The sequence below is a fragment of the Psittacula echo genome (genome assembly GCF_963264785.1).
Source record: "Psittacula echo genome assembly, chromosome: 7".
NCBI classification, from domain to species: domain Eukaryota; kingdom Metazoa; phylum Chordata; class Aves; order Psittaciformes; family Psittacidae; genus Psittacula; species Psittacula echo.
In genome coordinates this window covers 16,719,210-16,733,960 of record NC_137740.1, presented here as the reverse complement: position 1 = coordinate 16,733,960, position 14,751 = coordinate 16,719,210, and the positions used below count along the sequence as shown (strand labels likewise).

At 40.4% G+C, this 14,751-nt stretch overlaps 1 protein-coding gene across 4 annotated transcripts in view; it reads right to left on the bottom strand.

Annotated features, from left to right (window-relative positions):
* Positions 1-2,600: 2,600 nt before the first annotated feature.
* DNAI3 (dynein axonemal intermediate chain 3) overlaps positions 2,601-14,751 on the bottom strand; it is a 30,295-nt gene continuing 18,144 nt past the window's right edge. The window contains exons 13-23 of one of the 4 annotated variants that reach the window (XM_080622996.1): positions 14,602-14,730; positions 12,557-12,630; positions 11,087-11,234; positions 10,211-10,298; positions 9,171-9,250; positions 6,500-6,563; positions 5,960-6,090; positions 5,095-5,299; positions 4,605-4,696; positions 3,248-3,381; positions 2,601-2,693 (exon numbers count right to left, since the gene is read on the bottom strand). In XM_080622996.1, the coding sequence (XP_080479122.1) occupies positions 2,687-2,693; positions 3,248-3,381; positions 4,605-4,696; positions 5,095-5,299; positions 5,960-6,090; positions 6,500-6,563; positions 9,171-9,250; positions 10,211-10,298; positions 11,087-11,234; positions 12,557-12,630; positions 14,602-14,730 (1,152 nt within the window). In that variant the 3' untranslated portion in view covers positions 2,601-2,686. Of the gene's footprint in view, positions 2,694-3,161; positions 3,382-4,604; positions 4,697-5,094; positions 5,300-5,959; positions 6,091-6,499; positions 6,564-9,170; positions 9,251-10,210; positions 10,299-11,086; positions 11,235-12,556; positions 12,631-14,601; positions 14,731-14,751 lie in introns of those variants that run through there. The other 3 variants (XM_080622995.1, XM_080622997.1, XM_080622998.1) reach the window with 3 other exon arrangements.

Here is a 14,751-nt window from a genome sequence, read left to right as displayed (position 1 = left end):
AGAAGAGACAATTCAAGTTTCAACACGCTGTTAATTATTCTGAGTGACTTGTACCTCCTGAATACAGTGAAAACAAACCCCCAAACAACCCCCAAAACCGAGCCATGTATTGATACTGTTTTTTTTCCAGATCAACTCTGAGGAAATTGGTTCTGCTGCTTTAAGTTATTCAACAATGAGCCATAGAACCTAAGCATCATGATAAAATTCAGGGTTTTTGCTACTACTCCTGAATGGGGTAATACTGCACCTGAAATGACGTGAGAGGCTTCTAGTGCTGGCACCCATCATGAAATGAAATCTTCTGTAGCTGAATTAATTTTCTATGGAGGCTCACGGCAGCTGCACCCACCCTGACAAAGTCGTGGACAAAGCCCTCAAAATCTTTCCACCACAGAGCCCAGGAAAGCTCCCCACATGCGCAGCTCTTGCCCTGTACACATGATGTTGGTCAGAGGGTGCAGAGGCAGGAAGTTAGGTCCTGAACCCATGGGGGGCTACATGACCGTGTCTTAGCACAGCTCAGGTTAGATCAGGGTATAAAAGGAGCCCCACTGGGCAGCCGTCAAGAGTCAGTCCTCTTCAGGTCTCAGACCTCAGCAAAGCTGCAGCTGGGGACTCTCACCTTGGGTTGGGACATTGTCTAAGGTAACATTTGAGGTTGAGAGCCCTCCCTTTTGGGTGATTGTGCACTGTCACATGTGGATCACTGGTCAGAAAGTTTAGGATTCAGCAGTGTAGTGATGAATCCATGTGACATCCCACACCTGTAGTTGATAATTGATGGAGATTTAATTGAGTTTGAACAGTAAATTTCGTTTAGCCTTAATTAGTTGGCTCCATGGTATTTAACTTGGCATAGTCGGCAGGGTGTTTCCACAGGAACTGTCACGGAGGCAGGGATGTGCCCCTTCTCTAGCCGGTGAGGGTGAAGCGGTTGGGCCCATGGGGGGTCCTCGAGCTGCTGCTGTGGTGGCTGTGGTAAAAGGAGCGCGGGCGCCATCTTGGGCACGTGCTGGGCACAGGACTGTTCGCAAGGCACGGTTTGGAGCAGCAGTTGGAGCGGACTGTTTAAAAGGGGACTGAAAAGAGAGCGAACGCGGTTATTTGAACTAAAAATTGAAATTATGATGGCACGAGCAAAAGAACTCCAACACAGTACTGTCCGAATTGGGAAGCTGGTTGCGGGCACAATCCCGGGGTATTGGGACAGGGATACCTGCAGAGATTGCGATGAGAGCGCTGCTGAAGAGGTGGGTTTGCTGGAGGAAAGGGACTTGTGACCTCTGATTAACACCGAAAAGCAGAGGGTGCACACGGGAATCCTCAAACCACGGTCCGCAGGCTCCTGCTCAGACCTGAGCTTAGGGAATTGCACATCGAGTTTTTGTGCAAGCTGGGCGAAACAGGAACAGGGCATGTGTGGAGAGCCTCTGATGGGGGAGGTCGGGTACTACTCAGTGGTGAAGAAGTGAGCGGGTTTTGGGGTCCAGAAGTTGTTTTGAGCAGTGGGCGGTGGGCAATCTCTTAATTACCTTCTGAGTGGTTTCTCGGGTTGGGGGTAGAGCCCAGGAGCGTGAAGCACGGGTCACTGTTACAGTGAAAGGAGTGTCAGAGCTACCAGAGAGGGTACAAACTGCTGCTTGCATCCCAGCAGTGCATGAGAGAGGGCTCCAGGGAGTACCGATGGCCGCTCCAGGAGATGCCGAACACCTCAGACCCCTCCTCAGAGAGTTACCAGATGCCCTGAAAAATATCCGTTCAGTCTCTCATTGGGAGAATCGCGGCAGCCATTGGGCATCATCGGCCCCGCAGAATCTTCTGTGCACGCTTGGTTTCGGGAGGAGACGTGACACGAAGTAGGGTGGGAGGTGGGCTGGGCTTATCTGCGGCGGGGCGCGGGCTGGAGAGAAGCGATTAATACTGTGATCATCTGAAGTTTCTGCGTTCCTCCCCTTCCCCTGCAGCTCAGGGACATGGGCTGCAGAAGCCTCAGGTAAGTGTTCGTTGCTCTAGAGTGCTTTCTTTTACTGTAGCTCCAGAGCAGGAAATGTCCTGGACATCTCAAAACCCCTCAAACCCCGAACAAACCCCCAACGAAATCCTAAAGCCCCTAAGTCTTCAAAAGGAGTGAATACTTCGGGGAGGAGGGAGGAGGAACTTGCAGGAGCTGAGTAGCAGAATTTTGGTGGCCTATGTGAATGTAGCTCCTGCAGTAGAAAATGCCTTCCCTTCTGGTGGGAGCAGGTGGAGGTGGATGTAGAGTGGAAGGATGGATACTGGCATGTGGTAATCTTAAATACAACAGCTGAGTTGTATTTAAGATTTTTGCAGCTTATTAGAGTCCTGACAGACCCAGAACTTTGAAAACTATTATTTAAACAGACAGAACATTCATTATAACAGTATTAATGAAAAATAGAGGAACACGCGTGCCAAGAATAGTTCTGTAACCATGTCGTTAGTATAACTGCAAAATGCTTTATTTCTGAAGCTGAACATGTTCGGTGTAATAAAGAGGCCATGAAATAAAAAGCTGGCTGATTCCAAATGGGTTCTAAGTATCTGATGATGAAAGTATTTCTTGCCCCTTTTCTAGTCCTAAATCCATTAGTATCTGCTTCAAGTCCAGAAACACAGTATAGTCTGCATTTTCTTGTTCCTTCATCTCTTCTGTTTTATGTAGTCATACTCTGAAGGAAAAACACATACCAGGCAATAAGCTTTGAAACTTGTACGCAACCCCATTGCTTTCCAGTGGATAGTATCAGTGCTAACACAAGTTAATGAAAATAGATGTCACCTAGGGCTGCATTAACTGAATTGTCATTTCCTTCATGGATTAGTTGATATTATTACACCATTTACCAAAGAATGGATAGGCAAAACCCTTGCATGAATAAAGAATGGAAGGCTTGAAGAAGCAAGATTTATAGAGAAGTTACCAAACTATTAACTTCTAGATATAATAACTGATGTAGAAAGAAAAGCAAATTCATAGTTGCTAAATATCCATAGGTTCTAATTCTCTTGTAGGAGTTTCACTTGACCTGAACTCACATGAACTAGGACCATCTATTCCACTCCTTAGATTTGCAAATATGAAATAAGGAGCTGCTAAGCTGTTTTGATTATGTCTATTCTAATTTTTGAAAATACTATGGGAAATCCTGCCTGGTGAAACAGGTGTGTATTTTAAAGACCCAAAGAAACAAAGAAAGTTCTCTTAGTTCCAAGTATAACGTACTGTTTTCTTCCTTTGTGCTTCCAGATGGATTTCTGTTCTGTTTTGGCTTGAAGGTCTTGATACTCTCGAAACTCTTGTTCACAGTACTTCAGATATTTGACTTCTCTTTCAAAGTAATCAAGTATGCTGTCATGCTTTTAAAAAATGACAAACAAGGGTCATTACACACCCAAAGACACACAACTATTGCTGCTGATCTGAACTGTATTAGTTTATCTATATTGGGAATATAGATATTTGTTTATCCAAATAATTTGCAGCAAAGCAATACAAAGATGTGCATTGAAAGCAATTGATTTTGATATATATATGCGTGGAGTTAAATATTTTTTATTACACTGATTCTCAGTAGATCAGGCTTCAGGAACCTGCACTGAAATAACTAATGTAATCTAAATATTAGTGACTGCTTCTGGGTTAATAATTCTGTGCCTTAAATAGTGTAGCTCTAAAACATACATAAGTTGGGCAGAAGCAATGTGTTTCCTCACATTATAGCACTTGGTTAGGTCCTACCTTGCTTTGGAGAAGTTACTTTTACTAAAATGAGGCTGCTGACCTGGTGCTACATTGCTACATACTGTGGCTCTGCAAACAGCAAACCCTTATGCAACATTTATAAACTATATAAGTGCATACATAACTTAAAACTGGGATAGGATGGGAGGAAGATCTTGTGATGTAAAAATAACGGACTAGCTAGCAGGCAAGACTGCTAGACTGGATGAGATTAAAGCAGTAGCTTGATCTTTGGCTGGGAGGTGGGAGGGGGGGAAAGAAAACCTGAAAATTGTGTGGAAATAAAAAGAAATTAATATTGTTTTCATTGTTCCCATGGTCCTCTGGTACAGGTAGTCCTTATTCCAAAACAGAATGAATGTTAGGTGATGTTAGTAACAATTGGCTAAATGCGCTTTAACTAAGCTAGAACCAGATGCTCGACATGTAAATCGAAGTACCAAATTTATAGGGAAAAAAAAAGATACTTTTTTATTTTTACACCTTGTCCACATTTGTATGTTTATGTAAGTGTGCCCTATATAGCATTGTTTTAATTAGTGAAGCTAGGTGTCATTTTATGCACGTGGCAAAAAATGCTGAACTCTTTACTGTGTTTCCCTGTAGCCAGGTTGGAGCAGTGGAGTTCTGCCAGTTGCCACCCAGGTTTCCTTTAGGTGCTTCCTATGTGAGCTCTGTGCAAAGCCAGCTTTGCTACAGGTGATCTTTGGAGATCATGGCCATACTGATCTCAGATTATTGCCATCCATTTGAAGGGAAGTTTCTCCAGGCAGGCTTGTTTCCGTGGTGGAGTTTTCAGCATAAAGTGTCACAGAGATGAATAAAAATTCTTACCAACCTCATTCATCAAAGGGTCACTTAGTGCCTGACAGATTTCCAAAACATGCAGTACTCCAAGATCATCAGACACCGCTAAAAAATGCTGCTTTGCTGAAAGATATTTCACAAAAACATATAAATAATGTAAATTCCAACAGTAACACATACCTCCACCCAGACACAAGCCACACAAGGTTCATTCTCATTGTGATCTTTTGGTTTATTGTTCTCTGCAGCAAAAAGGCAGTCTTACTGCTCTCTTATTTTCTTAACAAATGAATTTCCGTTTAAGGCTTATACTTTTAAAGTTATTTTTTTTTCAGTTGCTTTATGCTGTGATAGTATGCTTAGAACTGATGTATGCCTTTTTGTACATCCAGTGCAGTGTTAGAGGAAGTGTGTACTTATCTATTATAGAAGATAATTTGTAGCAAGATTAGTGTGCCTTAGAGTCATGGGCCATTATGCAAACAGGGTGGCTCAGTAAAGTGCCATCACCCTCAACATACATGAGGCAATCCAGGGGCTGATGAAAGTGATCTTTGATTCGGAGATGTTCTGGAAATAAGATGGCTCATGAGTTTTCTTCAGTAAGTCCCAAATATCTACATTTCCATCATCTCTGCCAATGAAGAAAACTCCTGGTCTTGTTAAGGACCATCGTCCCGCAGTGTATCTTCCTGAAGAGCAGCTTGATTGAAGGATCGCTCCATACTTGAATTTTTTAAACAAATAAAAGATAAACCCAACAGTAAAACCATACTATCCATTCACTACTTTAACTCTCCTATTGTATAAGAACATATACAATTTAAATGATCCTATTACAAAAATTGTATCAATGGTAAAATTGGTATCACCTTCTGCAGATAAAGAGAATTGTGGGAAACTAAAAAACCTCATATCTCACTTGCAGTCTATTAAGGTAGTCTGTTTATAATCTGTCTACTCTTAAAATCTATGATCTTGAGATTTTGCCACATGTAGCACATTAGGAGAACTGTAAAAACCTCCATGTTGCTTTGTCTTCACATAGTTAAAAGACTGTGTCCTAAATGAGTTTGAAGAACTCATTTAGCACACATTGCGTTTATTCTTCTCTTTCCCTAGGAGCAGAAATAATTTGTTGAGAAGCTACAGTTTTTACAAGGTTGGAATGAAAGAAGGTCACTTCATTTGTTTTCTGTAAAAGGCAAGCTTACAATGCTATTTCTAAAATAGTTTTCTGATGTGAAGAAAATAGAAAAGCATTTTTCTTACCCAGTTTAATTCTGTGAAGCTTTGTGACATACAAACATTTCTGAAAATACAGTTTCTGAGGCTATTATGGTTCTGTCATGTAATTATGTTTCAGCTGTGTTAAAGGAAACTTACTGTAACCTCTTCTTTCCAAATGGCAAACTTCCGTCCTCCGACGCTTAGGATGATGTCTTTAAAAAACGGAGATCTCTGGAGAGTGTTGATAGTTTCAGTGTGGACAGTGTATTTCTGAGTATGCTTCTGATCTAATGGAACAACAAAGGCAGGTGCTTGTAACTAGCGCTTTAGTGATCATCTTCACAACTGGAGTTACATGGTGGGAAATGAGTGCAGGATCCAGAACACATTTCAAAGATCCTAGCCTCATTTTTTTGCTGACAAGCAAAATGTAATTGCTGCAAATCTAGTTACTTGAATGATTTGTGCCAATGAGTACATAGCGATGCACCTATGCTACTGGAGAGGGCTTTTGCTATTTTATGACAGCTAAACTGCTCACACTTTTGAGGTGTACTGCTAAATCCTGGTGTCATCAGTGAGACAGACTATTATAGCAGATGAGCAAGAACATTAAAATGACAGAGTATAGGTGCAAATATTTTAAAGCTGGCAATATATTAAGGGTTAAAAACATACTGAGAAACTTGAACTTACTAACTGGTATTGGCAGGTTGTTCTCGATTTCAATTTTCCAGTCAGAATAAAAAATTTCTCCATCCTGTGATGCCAGAAAAATCAAGTAAATGTTAACATTGGAGTTTGGTGGCTTATATAAAACTGACTTGTTTTCACGCTGTGACTATACTAAATTATAACCATCATTAAATATATTCTGAGCAAATAAAACTTAGACTTGCAGCGAGTGAATGAAAAAGCACTAAAATTTTCAGTTACCTATTGCCAAAACAGCTTTAATTACCATGATGTTTGTAGGCAGTTCTTGCTGCAGAATTAGCTGCTTGGTTCATGCGTTGCTCCAGTATTTGGGTAAAAGGTGATCAGAAGCAAAAAAGGTAGCTACAAGCCAAATTTTCAATTCCATATGAACTCAAAAGTGGGAAAGTGTGGATGATTTTCTGACAAAGAACATCCATGTACCCAGATCAGCAAGTGCCTGTGTGAAGCTTGACATGGATTCAGGGTCATCCAAGAGTGAAGGAGGACACGAATAAGGGAGTGAGAAAGCAAGATAAGAGGGAACTGGAATTTACTGAGTTATGAAACTGTCGACAGTTGGCAAGCTTGAGAGGTCAAATTCTCATACTTGTGCTTGACCGATGACATGCTAGCTGCTGAGAGCTTCAGGGACATGAGTCCAATCACAATGTATCACATTACTGTAAACAGGCACATGACTCAATCACAATGTACCACATTACTGTAAACAGTTTTGAGCTACAGTATATAAGGAGCTGATACCTTGTAATAAATGGCTTCTGTCTGATCACATTGATCTCTGACTGAGTCCATTCTGTGACAGGAAAGAATTTGGAATTTTAGGTACATTGAGTAGGTAGAGGGCTCTGAATAGTTGGGACTTCCCAAGGTAGAATTAAGTTGTGGGGAAAACTGTAGTGCAAACGTTTGGTTCTAGCATTTGGGGAAACACTCAAAATATCACTAATCTTACAGGTTCTGAAATACAGTTTGGTTCCAGCTAGCAGGTAGTTAAGCTTGATATGTCTTACAGAATCATAGAATAGTTAGGGTTGGAAAGGACCTTAAGATCATCTAGTTCCAACCCCCCTGCCACGGGCAGGGACACCTCACACTAAACCATGTCACCCAAGGCTCTGTCCAACCTGGCCTTGAACACCACCAGGGGTGGAGCATTCACAGCTTCCTTGGGCAACCCATTCCAGTGCCTCACCACCCTCACAGTAAAGAATTTCTTCCTTATATCCAATCTAAACTTCCCCTGTTTAAGTTTTAACCCGTTACCCCTTGTCCTATCACTACAGTCCCTAATGAAGAGTCCATCCCCAGCATCCTTATAGCCCCCCTTCAGATACTGGAAGGCTGCTATGAGGTCTCCACGCAGCCTTCTCTTCTCCAGGCTGAACAGCCCCAACTTTCTCAGCCTGTCTCCATACGGGAGGTGCTCCAGTCCCCTGATCATCCTCATGGCCCTCCTCTGGACTTGTTCCAACAGTTCCATGTCCTTTTTATGTTGAGGACACCAGAACTGCACACAATACTCCAAGTGAGGCCTCACGAGAGCAGAGTAGAGGGGCAGGATCACCTCCTTCGACCTGCTGGTCATGCTCCTTTTGATGTAGCCCAAGATAACGGTTGGCTTTCTGGGCTGCAAGCGCACACTGCCGGCTCATGTTCATTTTCTCATCGACCAACACCCCCAAGTTCTTCTCTGCAGGGCTGCTCTGAATCTCTTCTCTTCCCAAGCTGTAGCTGTGCCTGGGATTGCTCTGACCCAGGTGTAGGACCTTGCACTTGGCATGGTTAAACTTCATCAGTTTGGCATCAGCCCACCTCACAAGCGTGTCAAGGTCCCTCTGGATGGCATCCCTTCCCTCCAGCATTTCAACCGAACCACACAGCTTGGTGTCATTGGCAAACTTGCTGAGGGCGCACTCAATCCCACTGTCCATGTCACTGACAAAGATGTTGAACAAGACCAATCCCAACACCGATCCCTGAGGGACACAACTCGTTACCGGTCTCCAGCCGGACACTGAGCCATTGACCACAACACTTTGTGTGCGGCCATCCAGCCAGTTCTTTATCCATCTATCAAATTGATGTCTCTCCAATTTAGAGACAAGGATGTCTTGCGGAACAGTGTTGAACGCTTTGCACAAGTCCAGGTAGATGATGTCAACTGCTCTACCCCTGTCCATCAGTTCCGTAGCCCCATCATAGAAGGCCATCAAATTGGTCAGGCAGGATTTACCCTTAGTGAAGCCATGCTGGCTGTGACCAAACACCTTGTTGTTTTTCATGTGCCTTAACATGCCTTCCAGGAGAATCTGCTCCAAGATTTTGCCAGGCAGAGAGGTGAGACTGACTGGTCTGTAATTCCCTGGGTCATCCATAATTCCCTGGGTCTTGGAAATGTCTTCTAGTTCTGTCCTTGAAGTACGAGTTCACAGTCTACCAAATATTGGGGTTATTATCATTTTTTAAGCATGTAGCTAAATGCATGAAAGTGGGAGTAAAATGTGGCATGCTTAGAAAGATCTTTTTAGTGAACACCTGAAGGAAATATGCAAGTCCAAACATTTGTAAAAGCTCTGTTACTTAATTGTTCAGTCCTTTGTGTATCTTGTATTAACATTTTCATTAGTAACCTATTATTTTCACTTACCTCAGTTCCAACCAAAAAATCAGTGGAGATATTCTTTATCCCTTTCAAACTTCTGCTCATCTCTCTGGCAGACACCCTCTCTGGGAAACAGGATGGATACATCTATTTATTCTACACTGGAATTTGTTAGACCAAGAAAATCCTTTGTCTTATAAAGGTAGTTCCTTGCTAAGGGGAATTTCAAGAAGAGAAATGAAGAAAGACTGCCAAGTAAATCACCAGTTCTGTAGGTTAATTGCTTCCTGGTGGCATCTACCCATTCCTGCAACTGCTCTGAAGTTAATGCTTCCCATACACAGACAACTACTTAGGGTAGCGCCATTCTGTTCTTCAACAGCTTTACACAGCATCAGTGTCTCCATGGGAACTGCTGTTTTGCATTCCCCCTTAGCTGCTGCACTAGGAGCTAACATTTCTGATCCACGGAATGGCACAGCCTGGCTCCTGCAATCTGTGGATGAACAGTGTGCAGCTATGCCACAGCAACTCAGCTGCCAGAAAGGCATTTTCTGGCATGGTTTGCAATAACTCTCTCAGGTAGTTCTACTCTTGAGCTACCTGTATGTTAGCTTGCCGACTCTACAGAGGGATTAGCAATGTGTCCCTACCACAAAGTACCATAATAAGAACTGATTTACTATAGGACGTAAAGTTCTGAAGAGTGATACCTCTGTCCAAAGCACTGCAGAAATACCTACAATATATACTGTCACTCCAGGGTTATTTTTCTAAAAATAGTATTATATAAGGGCTCAAAAGGACATTCTCAGGGATAAAGAGACTGGGTAGGGGACTTGGATCAGCAAGTGAACCTGGCCAAGCTACCTTGGATACAGAACTGTTCTTGTATTCAATACAAGGATATATCATTGTAGTTAATACATGTATGCTGCAGTTTGAATACCAGTATATTTCAGAAACCTTTTTCCCCAGATGCCTTTAGCTATACAACATTGTGTTGCTCAGCTTTCATTATGTATATACTGAAATATAAGCTTATTAAAAACATTTTCTCCAATAAGGTGTAATCAAAATATTACCTGAGCTTTTGAAATTGCAGTGCAGTACCCTTAAAATAATCCTGGTGGAACTGTACTCTTGGTTGATGCCACTTTTGCACAGGTTTATCTGTTCAGAAAAAATGCATTTGCTAACTCACTTTGTCAGATCTTTGAGGTACAAGACTAAATGGCTTGCTGCTGGAACAGATCTTTTCAGTTTGCCATGTGTTTGTAATATTCCACAAACAGTATTTGCTGCCTCACATACAAGCACAAAGCAAACACAAACCTGTGGTTACTCTTGTGTTAGCCTTCCCTGTAAGTTTTTTGCTATGTTTCTAGCAAAAACCCCCCCAACAAACCAGCTCCAGTGGTTATGCTTATTCAACAACTGTAACAGCTACAGCTATTCTGAGCAGCACAGATCAGCAGGTCCAATATATATATATTTGTAATATATATACACTTAACCTAACAGATTATTTTCAGCTTCACTTTTTTCGCAAACTGTTATGACCATTTTCATCAGACTGACTGCTGGCTTGCAAGTAATTATGGTTCTGTTGACAATGACCAGGTTTCACAGTTTGGGACACACTTGGGACCCACTGAGATAGCACAGCTGTTGAAAAGGCTGACAGGAACCTACACTATTAATACAACTACTTCTGCACCTGCAGCAGTTTTGAAGAGGCAGCCATGCTCTTTCTTGTGAGTTAGCTTTTCAAAATGCATTTTATTGAAATTTCAGAGGAATGTTAAAGTCTTTCATTTCACGATTAGAAGGAAATTCACAAGGAAGTCACAATTTGCTGGAAAAACTATAGTTGGGAAGCAAAAAAATACACTGCTATGGAGTTCTGGCCATATCTACAGTCTGGCTTAATCCTTCTGTTCTATATTTATGTACTGTACCTTTATGAGAGGTTTCCAGGAGGGATCTAGATGCTGAGAAGTATCTGGACCACCACAGGGTTTATAAAACATGTTCATCTCTGTTACTTTCTCAGATAAAGGTTGTTCAGAAATTTTGGTGTCTGGAATATCCCAAAATAATATTGAGCTGCAAAATGATTGTATAATGTTATTTCCTGGTTTTGTTTCAAAGTCAGATGCAGTTTTCTATACATTTTAAAGTTGCTTTTTTTAGCCTTTCATGTTCAAACGTTACATAGAAATAGAGATTCTGAAAAGCAGACAAATGCTAGATACCTAGTTACTTCTTTTGTTAATGATGGCATGTTTTCCTTTATACACCGTTTCATCGGTTGTTAACTATACTAAGGCAGCTAGACAGCATTCATACAGTTTGCTATGGAAAGTTACTGGGTAAAGTTACTGGAGGCTGAGAGAACTGGACGGATCTAGTAATCCAAATTGAACCTCATTCCCAGTTCTTGCAAGTAACAATTTATTTGCTGACATTCAAGGCAAATGGTCCCACTCACTTGAATCTGTCATTGGAGTTTTCAGCCCTCTGATTGTTCCTGTTGCTCTACTCTGGACATTAATTCCCAGGTAATTTTCCTCATTGCTGACATCTCTTTACCTTTCTTCAAGGCTCGTTCTTGCAAGTACAGTGATTTCCCTGCTCTTACTTTAGCCAAATACTCTTAATTTGGAGCCCTGGTGTGTGAGTAGCTTATTTCTTCCATATCCATTACTTGCATTACATTGCAAACTTGTTAACAACCGTATTTACATTCTTCTAAGTTAATTCTTTGAAGTCTTCTCTTTATTTGATTAGATAAAATAACTTTGTGTCATTACCAAATTTTGCTCTCTCTGACCCTTCTTTTGCAACTAGCAAATATATGATTGAGCCCAGCTATGCAGCCTTGAAGCCTTAAGCTTTTTGCCATCATGAAAGCTAAACATTTGTTTCCACATTTTGCATTCTGCCCCCTTTTTGGTCTTTCACACAGGATAATATTTGGTTGTAATCATCATGACTATTAATTTTACAAAAGAGGTGATTCATACAGAATAGTTTTGCCAACTAATTCTTCAAGTCTAAATATAGCTTACAGTGTTTCTGTGGCCTCAAAATCTTTAACAGCTCTTTGTCCAAGTCACATAATCTATGTATGTCTGGAGGTGTGGCTCTCCAGGCCAATGCATGTGTGATCAGCACTCTTTCTAAGCTATACACAGAATATTAATGTATACTTCTGAGGTTTTTTCAGTTAATGAACCCTTAATGCATTACTGTAAAGGGCTTAACTGGCCAAGAACTTCATGTGCTTGTCTTCTGCATACAGAATTTCAGTATTCAGGATAGGCTGACAGGAATCCAGAAGTGTGCTAGTTAAATCATAGCGTATGCTCCATACAGCTTTCCAAAGGAAACTGGAAGACATCCTGTAGATTATGTATTATATATACCAATCAGGGGAGCAGGTTGCAAACTGCACGGGAATTTCAGCTCTGTTTTCAGAATCAGCACCCATTTGGTTGTCCTAAAAATAACAGTAATAATAATTTCAGGGTGAGAAGATTATTAGAGACAAAAGTCATATTCTGCTAAGTACTTCCATACATAAAATGTGACTTTTAGAAATAAAGTCAGTATTTCTGCTTGGGCAAGGTTTGAAAATCAGGAGTTATTAAATTGTAGTTATAAAGTCAAGCTATTTTACAGATGTACTTACAGTGAACTGAGAGCAGCTTTGCCTGCAGAACACCTAAACTAATAAATTAAGTCAGTAGGATAAATACGTGCTAGCACCACTGCAAGTCAGGTCCTCCTTAGGTTGCCGTGTTTGTAGCGGTTTTTCATCCGTCTTAACCAAAGAGCAAATCGTTGAGAAATTTATCTCAAACAGTGAAATGTACTGGGAGTGATATCTCTTTGCCAAGTTTACACCATGGGTCATCTCAAATTGTCACTCAGCTAGACCATGCTGCGAGATAGGAATGGTGCCTTCAAGTGTTAATTATTAATAGTTTAGTTTGTGTATGTGGGATTCTGCCGGTTTTATAGTACTTATCATTTACCAAGTAGTCATTGGTTTATACCAAATTTAATTTACTCAGAAAAATAAAGGAAAGGTGTTGGACACACACACACAAATGATTATAGGCTGTGCCATTATCAAATACAATTTCCAGTATATAAAAAACATATATTTTGGCTAAAACTGTATTTATCAATCATGTGGCAAAGTTTCAGCTACACTTTTTTCTCTTCATGAGTTGCCTACTGGAGTCAAAATGATAGTCTCACAACCATGCAAAGCTGAATTAGGCTCTAGATATAACTTTAAATACTTTTTCATTGATACCTAATAATAAACTGCAATTTTTGGGAACTGTGCCGTAAAAACTGCAATGCTGTGCAAAGGCTGACACACATTCCATGTTTATATAACGAAATGTTCCAGTACATGTTGCTAAATATTGACAAAGTGATTCCTTTGTCAGTATTATTTATCAAGCAGGGGTTTCCTGCATCTTTTATTCCAGATGAACATGAAAACAGCTTTCTGACTCTAAACCTAGGAAGGAAAAAAACAACCCACCCAAGCAACAAAAACCACATGGCATTCTGCTATCCAATCCCTTTCTTCATGTTTTACATCTGGTACTGATTCGTATCCATGGGTACTACTGTAGCATAATAATGAACAATTGTATCAGCTTTCTTTTTATGATAAGTGTGCACCCTTTCCCTCACTCTTCTAGTAATGTTGCTAAGGACTGCAATATCTATGAAGTCTTAAAATTTGTTTAAAAAAAAACGTTGATATGTTCATTTGCATAAACCTTTTAAAGATCTCAGTTTTCTTCCTCTTGGTCTGCTTTTCCACTGCCATTATTTTGCATTTGCCTACATTTGTATTTGGAATTAATTTGGGCAATCATTTGCAGTACTTAGGTAGTAAATAAGCATCCAATACTCCTGTAATAGCATTGGACCCTTTAACTACATATACCCTAAATACTATAGGTATTAAAACCGTCATGGAAAACCTAAGGAAAACCCTGAGTACGCAGGCAGCACCTGGAAGAATTAAGGTAACTACAGTAACACCATTCTTGGGTATTATTCAGATATTCAGGTAATAGATATTCAGGTAATTGAAATAATTTCTCTGAATTCTTCATGGCAGACTAGATTGCTCGCAGTAGAAATTCAGCATAATTTAGATATAGAATGCTTATTATAGCTTTGAATTACAATGTAAAGCTACAGAGATTTTACGAGTATAAAAAGGTTCATATCAGGTTGAGAACACAGCACAGTTGTAAAGCACAATGAACAGGACAAGTGGCAACAGCTTATTAATTTAATAATATTTAGAAAATGCAGTGAGAAATAAAAAACGCTGTTACAAATAATTGAATCTTTAAAATTTTGTCTTAAGTTTACACTATGATTTCTGAGGTAGCATACTAGGAAAACATGAAAAGTAAATTTTTAAGCTCACCTCAAAATAATTTAGCAACCAAATTATATCTGTTACTGTTTTTTTATGAGCATGTTCTATGGGAGAGTCCACACAGTGTTTCACTAGAGGTGTCTCTCTGCTACTCTGCTGATCTTCCATAGCTGGTGGCTAGAAATATTTTAAAAACAA